The sequence below is a fragment of the Quercus lobata genome, unplaced genomic scaffold, assembly GCF_001633185.2.
Source record: "Quercus lobata isolate SW786 unplaced genomic scaffold, ValleyOak3.0 Primary Assembly Scq3eQI_2023, whole genome shotgun sequence".
In the NCBI taxonomy this organism is placed as follows: domain Eukaryota; kingdom Viridiplantae; phylum Streptophyta; class Magnoliopsida; order Fagales; family Fagaceae; genus Quercus; species Quercus lobata.
Genome location: NW_022154727.1, coordinates 103,730 through 118,820, shown reverse-complemented (window position 1 = coordinate 118,820; position 15,091 = coordinate 103,730). Strand labels below are relative to the sequence as shown.

The window sequence follows — 15,091 nt, the reverse complement described above, 5'->3', positions numbered from 1 at the left end:
AAAACAAGTAAAAAATAATCAAACTGGTTAGCATTGCCAACTTGGGAATTCAAACAATTGTTTAGTTGACATAATAAGGGGAAGGTTACAAATTTGGGAATTCACGAGAAAGAGAAAAAAGAAGAAAAAAAAATGAAATTAATATATGGGCTACCTATCCAAGTTAGTATAGAACTCTTAGTTTGGCTCAAATTACTGAATTAGAGCCCAAAATTTATGGGCCTACTTTTATCATTTTCATGAATTTAACACCATTAGCTAAACTTGCTAGTCCCAACTCGTTGCTTGAAGATGATGATGTGGGTCTTATCCTGCGCCTCTACTGGTTATCCTACTCACTCTCTTCGAGCTTCTTTCAAAACCAAAGCTAAAGTTCGTTCAAGCTCTCAAGTCTCGGTCTCTTTGAGTACGCATCATCATCAACAACAACAACAACAGCAACAACTTCTTCTTCATCATCATCAAGACCATCCCTTTGTACCAGAGGTACTTTTTGCTTTCATTTGCGTTAAATCAAAACCCAGATTTTTATTTTGCTTAATGCTCTGTTTGGTACTTTGGTTTATGCAAATTGTAAAAAACTAACCTTTGAAGCTATGAAACATTGGCTCAGTTTTGTCTTGCTTGTCTTAAACTCTTAAAAAACCATACAAGAATATAATCTCAGTTTTCATGGGCTGTTATTTTCACTCTCAAAACCCAATGCTGTATAGCAAATAGTTTTCTGTTTGGTTGGTTAGAAAATGTAGGAAATGGAGAGAAAACCAAAAGTTTGTTATTTATTTGTATGTGGAGTTTTAAGTGTGTGTGTGTGTGTATATATATATTCTGGGTGAGTGGGACTAATACCATGAATCATGATTGAATCAGTTTAATAGTTTTTGCAATTTTCGTGCCCTTTTGGCGAAACATTGCTGTAATTTATTCAACGAATCGTTTGGTTTTCGAGAAAATGCACGAAGTAGAGACAAACCCCATTTCTAGATTTTATCTATCTTGTATAAATATATTGGACTGGATAAACATATTTTTTCTTTTAAATGAGATCAACTATAACGCTTTCTTTTGGTTCTGGTGGCTTTTTAATTGTTTGGGATTCAAAACAAACTTAACACCTTTGCATTTTGAGTTTTCTTTTCATTCTTTTAGATGTATATCTTCAAACATGTCTTCTAATTTTGATCGGGTCATTTAAGCATTCATAAATACTTTTAAGTACTAATCATACATTTTACTTTTGGTTGCGGTGAATATGAAGCCTACTGTTTGTTTTCACGTGCTGAAAACTTTGATGCTTAGACCTTTGTACAAATTCCTTGAGTGCTTTTATTTGCAATGCAGGTTGTGAAAGCAGTGGACTCCTTATATTCAGAATTCAGAGCTGTGGATAATTTGGTGGCATGCAATACCGCCCGTGTTCTAAAAGCTTTCCAGAATGCTCGAGTTGGATCTCATGTAAGTTTGTTCTTGATTCAAGTATAATGTCCAAATTGATACATGACTAGTTTACTTGGATGTCATTTAGATGTCAGGCAACATGTCTTGGTCTCAAGGCTTCTGGTATGTTCCCTACAATGGCAAAACACTTGAATTGCCTGCATGTTTTGTTAGATGCAGATACATACGCATCTTATGCCATTGTATGTGTTCATGCACACTCAAACATTTATGTGTGTGCTGTAAGTAACCACTAACAAAAGAAACCAAGATATTTCTGTTTCAGTGTTATGGGATATTCCCATTAGAATCATGAATATACGGAGTTGGCATGTACAAGCTCAGGATTAATCAAACGTTGAATCAGGATTTAGCTTCATCATAGCTTAAGTGCTCAATGTTGACTGAACAATCTCAGTACATAAAGCTTAGACTTGTTTGAGCTTGTCCCTGGCAGAATTTTTTTATTGTCCTAACATTCATATCCTTCTCAACGGGCAACCCTGCCTCATTCTGAGGTCTCTGTTAGATATTATAGGCTCGCAAAATTTATTGAATATTCTATCTATCTTCTGGACCTAAAATTACAGAACAAATTTTCTTGTATGTTATGTCTTCCTCGGAAAATTTGCACAAGGAAATTATGGCAGTATGCTGCTAACCTTAATCATCCACAACAATAATGGCACCTTGCAAGGTTTTGCCAAGCTGGAGCTGTCATGTGGTTATGCTTAAAAATAGGGTTGGCATTACTTGTGGCCAGACTCGAAAAAATTTGATATTGACTTCAGTAGATTTTATTTGTTTTCCAGCATTAGTTGTCAACAATCCTGCAAGTATGAAACATACATTAAATAAATGTAGGATTCACAGAAGCCTATAATTTAAGTCCTCATAGTCCTCCAATCTCCTCTCACAGACCAAGAAAAAGTGGGAGCTTTGTGCACTGAGTTCAACCTTTTTATATTATTATTGTTATAGTAGTCCTCCAAACTCTATAACACCAATATTTACAACCTTTTGTTTCACTTGTCTACTCTACGAGGTAAAGCTATTTGGGGGGTTTAAAAATGATACCGGTGAAATTTTGTTATAAGACGACCAGAAACCTCATAAATCTCTGATTCAAATGTCATAGTCAAGCATGAAAGCAAGAATGTTGCCATTAGGTGCAAACTCTGCTGTGAAGGAATAATTTTTTTTTTACATAGAATGAGACATAGATGCAGACTTATAATTGTTGAATTAAAGAGGGATGAAAGCAGCAAAGAAATGCATAATAGCCAATTATTATGAGCTTGAAGCTTGTAACAAATAGAACCATAAGACAGTTATAAGGTTAGCAACGACTTACAGTTTTTTTAATTTATTTTGTGGTTTCTATATTCTAGCCAATTTAAAATTGTTGAGTTTGTGAGAAGAAAGACTGAAAAAATAATAATGATAATAAGAATTTCTAACATATTAAGAAGAAAGCTTGCTGCCAAATTTTATTTTCTTCTGCTTTTTTCTTTCAAGCGAGGGAACCTTTTCTAATTTATATCTGCTTTTCAAGCTAGGAAAAATTAGAAAAATAACATGTTTCCAGTTTGAAAATAAATTAATTCCATGTAATGAAATCTTGATGCATTCAACTTTAGTTTTGTGGATGCTGATTCTCATGCCCATAAGTTTTTGTTTATCTTTATTCTGATTAATTTTCTCCCTCAAATATTTGTAAGTACAGTATTCTGCAATCATGTTCTAACTTCCGTAGTTAGAACTAATGTAAATAATGCTAAATTTCTCTATTCAAACATCTCTTTAAGTTAAGCAGTGGTCATCTTCAGTACTACTCCTTAAGAGTAAATTTGTCATTGATTAAATCAGCACTTTGGCGGATGTACTGGCTATGGCCATGATGAAGCTGGGGGACGTGAAGCACTTGACCAAGCTTTTGCAGAAATTGTCGGAGCTGAATCTGCAATAGTTCGCTCACAGGTTTGTGATATATAGTTGTTCTTATTTTCAATTACCAGTATTTTAATTAATTTTTAAATCACGGCTCCTCTGCGATCAGTTTTTTTCAGGTACTCATGCGATCACTTGTGCATTGTTCGCCTTTTTAAGGCCAGGGGATGAGGTGAGCTATTGTCTTGATGTTATCTGCACTTCAATCTCTTTTACAAATTTATATCTATAATATCATTTGGACTAATACGATTGTCAGCTTTTGGCTGTCGCTGGTGCTCCCTATGACACATTAGAGGAAGTTATTGGAAAGAGGGACTCCTATGGACTGGGTTCTCTGAAAGATTTTGGAGTGAACTACAGAGAAGTTCCAGTATGTTACTGATAGAAATTGAACACAAGTTTGCAGACTTCTCATTGTGACTTGTTATCTTTGTTTAACATTATTCTTTCAGCTTGCTGGGGATGGTGGACTTGACTGGGATGCACTTGTGGGTGCTGTTAAACCTCAAACAAGATGTGCACTCATACAGAGGTCATGTGGTTATTCATGGCGTCAGAGTTTAAGCGTAAATGAAATTGGAAGGGCAATTAAGACAATTAAGGTAAGCCTTCAGAATGAGCAATAAAAGTGATTTGAGCTGTATATACTGGGAGTCAGTCAGTAAAAGTTGGTCAATGCAACCCTTAAGGGTTTGATATTTAGTGGATGCATCATCCTCTGGCATTGATAATTTTCCCTGGCAGAAAGGATAGAAACTTGATGGAAGTGGCTACAACTGAAACCTTTAAATTAAGTTGGTGTTCATCCAAATTAAGTGTTTTCATGAGTTCTAACCCAATCATATGCTATGTATTTCATGTTTTACCTTTCAAATATATATATACACATATTTAATGTTTAGGAGGAACTACTACATTTCTCACCCCATCACCCCTAAGGATAAGTATTACTTGGACAAATCTATAGTTTTTTCAAGACTTTGTAAAATTTAATTGCTTAAAGCAGGCACTTTATTATTAGCAATTACTTTGAGTTGTCCTATAACTTCTGTACTCTTAGATTTTCATCCTGTTAATCTCCCCTGGAATTTATGTTTACAGATGCAGAATCCTAATTGCTTGGTCATGGTGGATAATTGCTATGGTGAATTTGTGGAAAGCATTGAACCCCCAATGGTGGTATGTGACATTTTCTGCATACCTGGTTCTTTAGAAGGGCACTTTAATATTATCAATGCCTGCACAGGGTGCAGATTTGATTGCAGGCAGTTTGATAAAAAATCCTGGTGGAACCATTGCACCATGTGGTGGATATGTTGCAGGGAAGGAAAAATGGGTAAAAGCAGCTGCTGCTCGTCTCTCTGCTCCAGGGCTTGGGGTTGATTGTGGCTCAACTCCCGGTGATATTATGAGAGCTTTTTTCCAGGGGTTATTCCTTTCGCCTCAAATGGTTGGTGAGGCAATCAAGGTACTGGTTTCTGCATGTCAAGTTAATGTATTTTTGTTACTTTTACGTTGCAGTAAATATTATTTGTATTCTGCAATAAAGGGAACCTTTCTGGTTGCTGAAGTTATGTCATCGAAAGGGTATAAGGTTCAGCCACTTCCTCGTGTCCAACGCCATGATATAGTTCAGGTTTGTCCTACTGTACTCATTTTACGTCCTCCCAAATGAATCTTAAATTATAATCATGGGTTGGTGAGATTTGTTCACGTGGTGCAACCCACAACGAGTTTCTTCAGTTACTGATGACCTGTACTTTGAAAACTGATCTCCCCTTTTTGAACAAGTCTAAGGTTGATAATGTTATTGACTTGACAATTCTGCTTCGCCCTTTGGTAACTTGGGAAAAGTTATGCAGAAAGAAAAATCAAGATATAACGCAAAAGCACTCTGTAATGATTTTCAGGCTGTACAGCTCGGAAGCCGTGAGTGTCTTCTTGCTTTCTGTGAGGCTGTTCAGAGAAGCTCTCCAGTTGGCTCATTTACTAAACCAGTCGCTGGTACAACTCCTGGATATGCATCAGAGGTCTGGCCATTTTTTAAAAATATTTTTGCACTCAATTGCATATTGTCTTGGGGATTCAATTCTGAAATTGTTTCACTTGCAAGATCTATGATGCTTTAGTGTGTAAAAGAGCTGAACTCTGTAACAAACTGAGTCCTCTGAAGTTCACAAGATGATAATGTTAGACATCACACGCTCCTTTAGGCTTCTATTAGCATCAGGTGGTTTCAATTCAATTCATGTAAAGGAGTAGATTGTTATTCATATATTGTTTTCCGAGCAGCATATATGCAGGATGACGTGTGGTGTAACGGGTGGTGTCTAGTTTGCAGCTGCAGTCCTATGGGGACATTAGTCAAGGGAATGATTTCAATTTCAAGTCCTAAATTATTACATAATATGGAGAATGGTTCATAATTTGATGAAATTGACACCCATTCTTAGCTTAACTATGTTGATTAGTTATCTAAAATATATAGCCAAAAAGGTGTTAATTTTCACATTATACCAGCTTTTATTACAGATGATTTAGTTATAAGACGTCCTCATATTTGCAATGATGTTTATGAAACCCTTATTTCTATTAACCTGACTCAGATATTTTATTTGTTATTTTTCAGGTGATCTTTGCTGATGGAACCTTCATTGATGGGAGTACAAGTGAGCTCTCATGTGATGGACCATTAAGAGAGCCATTTGCTGTTTACTGCCAGGTATGTGCTTGTTTCATGATGGTTCTTTTTTCCACTTGAAATCTCTTGCATGCTCGCATATTCTGGTATTTTAATATTGAGTTGCCCTGGACTTGTCATCAGATAGTGGTTGACTACTTAATGCAATTATTGTATCCTTAATTTCTTATTTGCTTGGATTTTTCGATGCAGGGTGGCACCCATTGGACGCAATGGGGACTAGTTCTAGGAGAGATTTTGAAATCCATCTAAGCTAAAACCAGTTTCGGGTTGCGAGAGAAACAAGGTCTCACAATGATAGACTATTAGAGACAATGGCTTTTTTTGACCTGACTGACAGAATTTCAGTTGAGCTATAAAGTTGTAGCACTCTCTAGATTTTTTTGGCAAAATAGCTATCTTGACACACAGGAGGTGATGTCTAACGCACGTCAATTTGTATCAGTATGGAGTTTCACACATAATTAGCGTAGGTCTATTCTTGAAGAACACTTCTACTTGAAATTGAATATCTTGAGTTATGGAACTTTTCTTTTCTGGGTCAGCTGTTAAGAACATTCACATCCCATTTTGTATACTTTCTCTATATTTGCTCTTTAAAAGGTTACATTTTTTGCTTTAGTTAGCTAACTACTTTAAGGAAGCGGCTATTTGAACTTTAAAGCATAGGCATAGAGTTAAGCACACTACTGCATAGGAGGCATGCAACTTTTCAAATTCTCTTGTTGTTTACGAGAGAATTTGATGTTTTACATTCATTATGTATGACATTTGTCTCTGACTAGTTAAGTTTCTTATATCTAGTGTTTCTTTGGATTTGATGTTTTACATTTTATCTTGAATGATCTGATACAGTAAACAACAAGGTTTTTTTTTTTTTTTTTTTAATAAGATTGAAAATGTTAATCCAGAAAGTAGCAATGATGGTAATACTTAGAAACCAAAAAAAAAAAAAAAAAATCCCCCCCCCCAAAAAAAAAAAAATAAAAAACAAAAACAGAAAAGAAATCTTGCTGACTCCATCTAAGAGGGGAAGATTTCAATTCACAACCGTGTTTACCTCTTTTTTTTTTTTTCCAGATCATTTGATTATCCTAATTTTTGAGATGCTTAATTAAGAACAATCAATTAATAATATAATTGTCTTGATTTAAAGTTAACATATAGAACATAGCAAATAATTTGAAATTTGAAAAAAGAAAACATTAAACGATCTTCAATATGATAATTGACTGTCTAAAACCAAAAGATTATAATTTATCACACACAGAAAATCATAATTTATAGTTGTAGACTTAATCAGGAAAATTCGCATTGCTTGCTGTTTTTTCGTTCGGGTCATATTCAGCAAATTTGGGTTGCTTTCAAGAATATCCTTGTTTTGTTGATGTTAGGCCTTAAGTGCCCTAATCTTCTCTTATTTAACCAAGATACAATGATATTTATTCGATTTTCTCTGCATGAAACTCAAGTGTTATGTGAAAATTAATAGAAAAAAGAGTGACATTACTCAACTACATTACACAAGAAGGTGAATCATATACGTGGTTGACTCATATTTGTTAAACAACTGGTTATATAGAAAGAAATCATAATAATGAACAAAGATTAAGAAACTCATTATCAATTCTTATCCATGTATGATGCCCACCCCTCCTTGTCATACGCACGCATATCTTTGATCATAACTCAAATCGAGGTGTTTATAAAAAAAAAACTCAAATCGAGGTTCAGCTTTAAGTATCCTAGTCTTGGTTTCTGAAACAGGTTTCCAACAATCTTGTTTTGAGGGTGATTCGGAGGTTGTAGTAAAGTCTCTATGTGGTAGTGGTATGGAAAAATCTGCTGTTGGTCATATTTTAAAAGACACTTTGTCTTATGTTAGTTTGTTAAAAAGCTATTCTTTCTCTCATGTCAATAGGAAAGGCAATGCAGTCGCACATGCCTTAGCTCAGAGAGCGAGACTTTCCTTTCCTGTACAAGTCTGGATGGAGTCTGTTCCACCAGATTTAGATGCTGTTATCTTGGCTGACTTTAAGCCCCCTGATTAATATTATGAATAGCTATTTCCTTCTCAAAAAAAAAGTATCCTAGTCTATCAATTTCTCTCTCTCTTTGTCCTTAATGCTTGACCCTTGGATTCTCACAATACTCAAGATATGAGTGAAGAGAAGAACTAAAATCTTCTTGAATAAAACTAACAATAAATTCTTACATATCCAGTAAATCTTCAAAGTTTGAATAGTATTTCTTTAAAGCAAACAAGTAAACAAGAATCGAATTGATTGGCATTGCCCACTTAGGAATTCAAACAATTGTTTTATTGGCATAAAAAGAGGGAGGTTATAAATTTGAGTATTCATGAAAAACAAAATGATAGGGGCTAGCTATCCAAGTTAGCATGGAACTTTTAGTTGGGTTCAAATTACAGCCCAAAATTTTATGGGCCTACTTTTACCATTTTTCATAGAAGTCCCAAGTCGTATCGCACGGCCAAAATAGCCAACTGACCCTAAAATCGTAACTATTTAGTTAGTAGACTCCATTTACAAACTATATCAGTTACTAGCATCTCGAGTGTTTGATGCTCGATTTTCGCTTATAAATCGAGTCTCAAAGACTCGATTTCCACGTTCTGATCTGGCATTTGTTGCCCACCTGGAAATCGAGTCTCTAAGACTCGATTTATAAAAAAAATTTTGAAAAAATTCTAAGTCTCAGTCTCTCGTACAAGCCAAATACCCAAAAAAAAATTTAAGAAATCCAGAAGGAGATCAGAGGGAGAAAGAAGAATCAGATCAGATAGGAGCCGAAGCAGGCCTGGGCCGCGCGCGACCTGGGTCTCGCGCGGCCTGGGTCGCGCCCGACCTGGGTCTCGCGCGGCCTGGGTCGCGCCCCGTCGCGACCTGGGTCGCGCGTTGGGTCGCGCACCATCGCGACCTGGGTCGCGCACGGTGCGAGGCCTGCGTCTCGCGCTGTCGCGACCTGGTTCGCGCACGATGCGCAGCCTGCGCGCGACCCAGGTCGCGACGGGGCGCGACCCAGGCCGCGCGCGAGCTGGCGCTGGTTCGCTCACGGTGCGCGGCCTGGGTCTCGCGGCGGTGGTCTGCTCCAATCTCGATGTTCTCTCTTTCTGTTTCTGGTGTTTTTTTTTTTTTTTTTTCTGCTCTGATGAAGTTCTGGCTGGGCTGTGGGATGTTGTAGGTATAAAACTTAGAAATCGAGTCTTTAAGACTCGATTTCCATGTCATCGCCACGTCAAAAAATATGTCAGATCGGACCATGGAAATCGAGTCCTCGAGACTCGATTTATAAGCGAAAATCGAGCATCAAAGACTCGAGATGCTAGTAACTGATATAGTTTGTAAATGGAGTCTACTAACTAAATAGTTACGATTTTAGGATCAGTTGGCTATTTTGACCCGTATCGCACGCATTCACTGCTTATCCTACGCACTCTCTTCGACCTTCTTTTACAGTTCGTTCAAGCTCTCAAGTCTCAGTCTCTATGAGTACTCATCATCATCAACAACAACATCATCATCATCATCATCAAGGCCATCCTTTTGTACCAGAGGTACTTTTTGGTTTCATTCCTCTTTCATTTCAATAACCCAGAATTCTTTTTTTTTTTTTTTCCCGATAAGCAAGAACCCAGAATTTTATTTTGCTTAATACTCTGTTTGGTTATGGGAATTGTGGGAAACTTTTAAAAATATAATCTTTTAAGCCTATGATACATTGGCTCAGTTTTGTCTTGCTTGTCTTAAAAAACCATGAAGTAAAGAAATGCAGTTTTCAATGTTGTATTTTGGATAGTTTTCTGCTTGGTAGGTGAGAAAAATGTAGTATATGAAGAGAAAACCAAAAGTGTTTTAATATTTTTTAGGTGAATGAGGTGAACTATTACTTTGATTTAATTTTATGTGCACTTCAATCTCTATTTCAAACTTGTATCTTCAATATATAATATGATTTGGACTAATGTGATTATCAGCTTTTGGCAGTTGCTACTTGCTGGTGCTCCCTATGACACATTAGAGGAAGTTATAGGAAAGAGGGACTCTCATGGACTGGGTTTCTTGAAAGATTTTGGAGTGAATTGTTGAGAAGCTCTGTCTCAACTATGAAATTTCTGAATTTCAAAATTCCTCATTCTTTGTCTCTGTTATCCCCTAGAAGAACTTACGCATTTTCCTCTCAAAAGACCCAGCTAAACAAACACCCTCTTTCTCACAAAACCTTCTTCCAATCCAATACCAAGGACTCACTCATATCCCACTTATGTGACCAAAAGCGCTTAAGAGAAGCTGTACAGTTGCTTAGTCAAATAGACCAACCGCCCTCTGCTTCGATATATTCGAATCTCATTCAACTTTGTGCCCAGCATCGTGCTCTTGAAGAGGGCAAGAAGGTTCATGCTCACACTAAAGTTTCCGGGTTTGTTCCCGGGGTTTTCATTTGTAATCGTTTTCTTGATATGTATGTGAAATGTGGGAGTTTGAGGGATGCCCAGAAAGTGTTTGATGAAATGCGTGAAAGGGATTTGTGTTCTTGGAACACTATGATATCTGGGTATGCAAAAGTGGGGAAGCTTGATGAAGCTAGAAACTTGTTTGATGAAATGCCAGAAAGAGATAATTTTTCGTGGACTGCTATGATATCGGGGTATGTTCACCATGCTCGACCTAAAGAGGCTTTGGAATTGTATAGAATGATGTTAAGACATGAGAATTCAAAATCAAATAAGTTCACGGTAACTAGTGCTCTTGCGGCCTCAGCAGCGATTCCAAATTTACGTATGGGAAAAGAGATTCATGGAAATATAGTGCGGATTGGATTGGACTCGGATGAAGTGGTTTGGAGTGCTTTATCAGATATGTATGGGAAATGCGGGAGTATTGAGGAGGCTAGGCACATTTTTGACAAGATGGTAGATAAGGATGTTGTTTCTTGGACAGCAATGATTGATAAATATTTTGAGGATGGGAGGAGGGAAAAGGGATTTGATTTGTTCTCAAAGTTTATGAGATCGGGGATTAGGCCTAATGATTTTACGTTTGCTGGGGTTTTAAATGCTTGTGCTGATCATGCTGCAGAGGACCTGGGCAAGCAGGTTCATGGTTACATGACTCGGATAGGGTTTGATCCCTTTTCATTTGCAGCAAGTGCTCTTGTTCATATGTATTCAAAGTGTGGGAACATTGAGGATGCAAAAAGGGTATTTAAAGGGATGCCTCGACCAGATTTAGTTTCATGGACTTCCTTGATTGTTGGATATGCTCAAAATGGTCAACCAAATGAGGCTCTTAAATTGTTTGAATTGCTTCTCAAATCAGGTACTCAGCCTGACCACATTACTTTTGTTGGGGTTCTTTCTGCTTGTACCCATGCTGGATTAGTTGATAAAGGACTTGAATATTTCCACTCAATAAAGGAAAAACATGGATTAAAACATACAGCAGATCATTATGCTTGTATAATTGATTTATTGGCCCGAGCTGGCCGGTTTGGAGAAGCTGAGAATATTATTGACAAAATGCCCATGAAGCCTGATAAATTCTTGTGGGCTTCCTTACTTGGTGGTTGTAGAATTCATAGAAACCTTGAGTTGGCAAAGCGAGCAGCAGAAGCATTATTTGAGATAGAGCCTGAGAATCCAGCTACCTATGTTACCCTGGCCAACATTTATGCTACTGCTGGTATGTGGGGTGAGGTGGCAAAGGTTAGAAAAGCTATGGATGACAAAGGGGTGGTAAAGAAACCAGGTTTGAGTTGGATTGAGATTAAGAGAGAAAAACATGAATTCTTAGTTGGGGATAAGTCCCACCCAAAATCATATGATATACATAACTTTTTAGGGGAGTTGTCAAAGCAGATGAAGGAAAAAGGATATGTCCCTGACACAAATTTTGTATTACATGATGTTGAGGAGGAGCAAAAAGAACAAAATCTCTCCTACCACAGTGAGAAGCTTGCAGTTGCATTTGGAATCATTTCAACTCCACCAGGAACGACAATCAGGGTTTTCAAGAATTTAAGAACTTGTGTAGATTGCCACACTGCCATTAAATTTATTTCAAAGATTGTTCAAAGGAAAATAATAGTAAGGGATTCAAATCGGTTCCATTATTTTGAGGATGGGAGTTGTTCGTGTGGAGACTATTGGTAATTTCAGCCAACTAAAGATCCATGGCACATTTATAGATGATAAGAGGAACAATGTTCCTATGATCTGTGTATCTTCCAGAAATAATGCTGGATTCATTTATTAGGGGTGTTTGTGATATATCTCTTCCCACACCGCCCCGTCACTCCTTTTTTTAAAAAAAAAAAATTTGCGGCATCATGATAGTGTTGGAAGTTGTCCATTGCTGGACGTTTTGAGTGTTTAGATCAATGGATCAAGGGACCCATTTTTATGTGTGTATTAAATGTTTAGATCAAGGAAAAACATTTGTACTGTTCTCCTTTTCTTTTTTCCCCCTCCTCAATATAGATTAAAAGAACAGGAAAAAAGAATGCAATAGCTGCTTTACCTTACTTTTTCTTAAGTTCAGATTGATAATTGGATAGTTGCTCAATTACTGGAGGGTTTGATTTAATACTTAATGTTCTGCTTTTGCATGAACAGTTAGCTGCAGGAGTTGTTGAAGAACTCAAGCAAGGATAGGCATTGTCTTGATAATTGTAGATGCTTGCATCAACTGGCTTCTGCGAGTACTTTATTCTTCAGTTTTCAGTATTATTACAGGTTTTTGTTAAAATTTTTGTGGCTTGCTTCTGTTCAATATTGGATTGTATACAGTTTAACCCTGCAAGCTTGTCATGTACACGGCATGGGATATTAACACTTGCATTGCTGCCATATTTCATTAAATGTGGATATCTGTGCATCTAATGCCTCTATATAGTTGCGTGCACACACAAGCATTTATGTAGGGCTGTAAGTGAGCTAAGCCAATCGTGAACAACTCGAACTCGGTTCAATAAAAAATTCATTCATATTTGTTTGTTTATAAATAAACCAAGCTGGAGCCTTAGTTTTAGGCTCATTTAATAAACAAGTAGAACCCAAGCAAAAATATTTGTTCACGAACAAGCTCGTGAGTTATTAGGCGCGATACAAAACAATTCAAGCATGGGCTTATTTATAAGTTTATACGTGTTACGTGAATATACTTATTACACATATCTTAATAATGACATGACCAACATGGGACCATTACCCATTGCCTTAATTTTTTCATTTCCTCTAAACTGATCAAAAACCATTTTAGACTCTAGTTACATTTAAAAATAAGTAAGTTAATTAAATGGGCCACATATGATCATTTCCTATCAATCATCTAAAGTAAAATTATGAAACATGTTAGACTCTACCCGTTGCCTTGATTTTTTCCTTTCCTCTAAATTGATCAAGAACAATTTTAGACTCTTGTTACATTTAAAAATAAATTAGTAAATTAAATGGGCCACATATGATCATTTCCTATCAATCATCTAAAGTAAAGTTATGAAACATATATTTTTTCATTCATAATAGTTACAAGCAAGTGCTTTTCTAGTTTTTCACCATCTAATGTGAATGTAAAAATTGTGTTTTGAACAATTGCTAAAACTATAAACAACGAATGACGAATGGATGAATTTAATTATGTAAAATTTTAATTTAAATAATGGCTAATCATACGTAGAATTAGACGCATGATAAAATGAGTATACTATTTTTTTGCTCTTAATTTTAGAGATTTAAAGATTTAATAATGTAATTTTTTTAGATCTCAACCTCAAAAGCTTAATTTGAACACGAGTTTGAGCTTAATATTAAACTTGAACTTGGCTTGACTAAGTAATCAAGCCAAGTCAAGCTCAACTCAAGTTTTTTGGCTTTCTCACAAGCTCAAGCTCAAACACTATTTCTAGGCTTGTCACAAGCTTGAGCCAAGCTTGAGCTTTTGAATTTTCCTGATGAGCCAAGCTTGAACATGCACTACTTGACAAAACTCGGCTCATTTACAACCCTACATTTATGTACGTGTATATATGTTTTTGCCTGGGAATATTCCTATTAGAACCATGATTAGGGGTATACTGTCACGTATGGGCTCAAGCACTCAGGGTTTGTTGAACTTGGGATTGAGCTTTAGCTTATCCTAGCTTATTCAAGTTAGCTAAATTTCGGACAATCCAACTGGTTCTAGCATATATTTCTTAGTTGAGGCTGATGGTTTTTAGCTTTGAAAGGGATCATCATAAGATATTAGGTGCACCCCTTTTTTTTTTTTTTTCTTTTTTTTATTCTTTTTTTTTAGGAACATATTAGGTGCACCTGGAGAAGAACTACTATGCACATCTAGTAAACTATACTAAATTAACTGATAAAGTAACGAAAACTCTTTTTTCTTTTTCTTTTTTTTTTTGAGAAACCCCTATCAATGGGGAGTGTTATTGAGTAGTAAAACGAAGATCAAAATTGTAAACATCAGTCGTGTCTGGAGGAACAGACTCCATCCAAACATCCAAAGGATTAGTTACAGCTCGTCTAACTAGTCTATGAGCCACACAATTCCCTTGCCTCTTGATATGATGAAAAGATACATGACTAAAAAAAGAACAAAGAAAAGTAATGTCTTGTAAGATATGCCCAGACTCAGACTGGGTCATATTGCCACCATTGATTGAGTTAGTAATGACTTCGGAATCACCTTCAACTATCAATCTTTGAAAACCCAACTCCTTTGCAAACCAAAGAGCTCGGTGCGCTGTTAGCACTTCCACCATCTCTACTGAAGCAAGTAGTGGAATCTGTTGTGTTAAAGCAGCCAGAACAAATCCATCATCGTTACAGATTATAATACCAAGGCCAGCCTTGTTTTCTTCTGCCTAATGCTCCATCAAAGTTAACTTTGAGTAGACCTGATGGTGGAGGGCGCCATTTGACTGACCTCGCTATGCGTGGGATCTTGGTATGGATTGGACGCAGTTGCTGATACTACT

General features: G+C 36.6%; 2 protein-coding genes across 6 annotated transcripts; both read left to right on the top strand.

Moving 5' to 3' along the window:
• The first annotated feature begins 247 nt into the window (after positions 1 to 247).
• On the top strand, positions 248 to 6,712 carry LOC115973165 (uncharacterized protein YnbB-like). 4 transcript variants are annotated; one of them, XM_031093409.1, is made up of 12 exons: positions 248 to 486; positions 1,342 to 1,455; positions 3,307 to 3,417; positions 3,497 to 3,559; positions 3,647 to 3,760; positions 3,843 to 3,992; positions 4,492 to 4,569; positions 4,637 to 4,858; positions 4,940 to 5,026; positions 5,253 to 5,420; positions 6,020 to 6,112; positions 6,284 to 6,712. In XM_031093409.1, exons 1-12 carry the CDS (start codon positions 292 to 294, stop codon positions 6,341 to 6,343), a joined length of 1,455 nt encoding a protein of 484 aa, XP_030949269.1. In that variant the 5' UTR covers positions 248 to 291; the 3' UTR covers positions 6,344 to 6,712. The 4 variants fall into 4 exon arrangements, with proteins under 4 accessions (XP_030949269.1, XP_030949272.1, XP_030949273.1 ...); XM_031093411.1 differs by having other exon boundaries at positions 249 to 486; positions 5,301 to 5,420; XM_031093412.1 differs by lacking the exon at positions 5,253 to 5,420.
• A 2,821-nt stretch (positions 6,713 to 9,533) lies between these two features.
• On the top strand, positions 9,534 to 12,566 carry LOC115973164 (pentatricopeptide repeat-containing protein At4g37170-like). Of its 2 annotated transcripts, none has more exons than XM_031093408.1 (2): positions 9,534 to 9,668; positions 10,099 to 12,566. In XM_031093408.1, the coding sequence occupies exon 2, from the start codon at positions 10,218 to 10,220 to the stop codon at positions 12,261 to 12,263; it is 2,046 nt and encodes a 681-aa protein (XP_030949268.1). In that variant the 5' UTR covers positions 9,534 to 9,668; positions 10,099 to 10,217; the 3' UTR covers positions 12,264 to 12,566. The 2 variants fall into 2 exon arrangements, with proteins under 2 accessions (XP_030949268.1, XP_030949267.1); XM_031093407.1 differs by having other exon boundaries at positions 10,089 to 12,566.
• Positions 12,567 to 15,091: the final 2,525 nt, after the last annotated feature.

Coding starts and splice junctions, on each gene's coding strand:
- LOC115973165 (XM_031093409.1), top strand. CDS start 292: ATGATGATGTGGGTCTTATCCTGCGCCTCTACTGGTTATCCTACTCAC. Junction 3,993..4,491: donor GGGCAATTAAGACAATTAAG/GTAAGCCTTCAG, acceptor TTATGTTTACAG/ATGCAGAATCCTAATTGCTT. Junction 4,570..4,636: donor GCATTGAACCCCCAATGGTG/GTATGTGACATT, acceptor ATGCCTGCACAG/GGTGCAGATTTGATTGCAGG.
- LOC115973164 (XM_031093408.1), top strand. CDS start 10,218: ATGAAATTTCTGAATTTCAAAATTCCTCATTCTTTGTCTCTGTTATCC.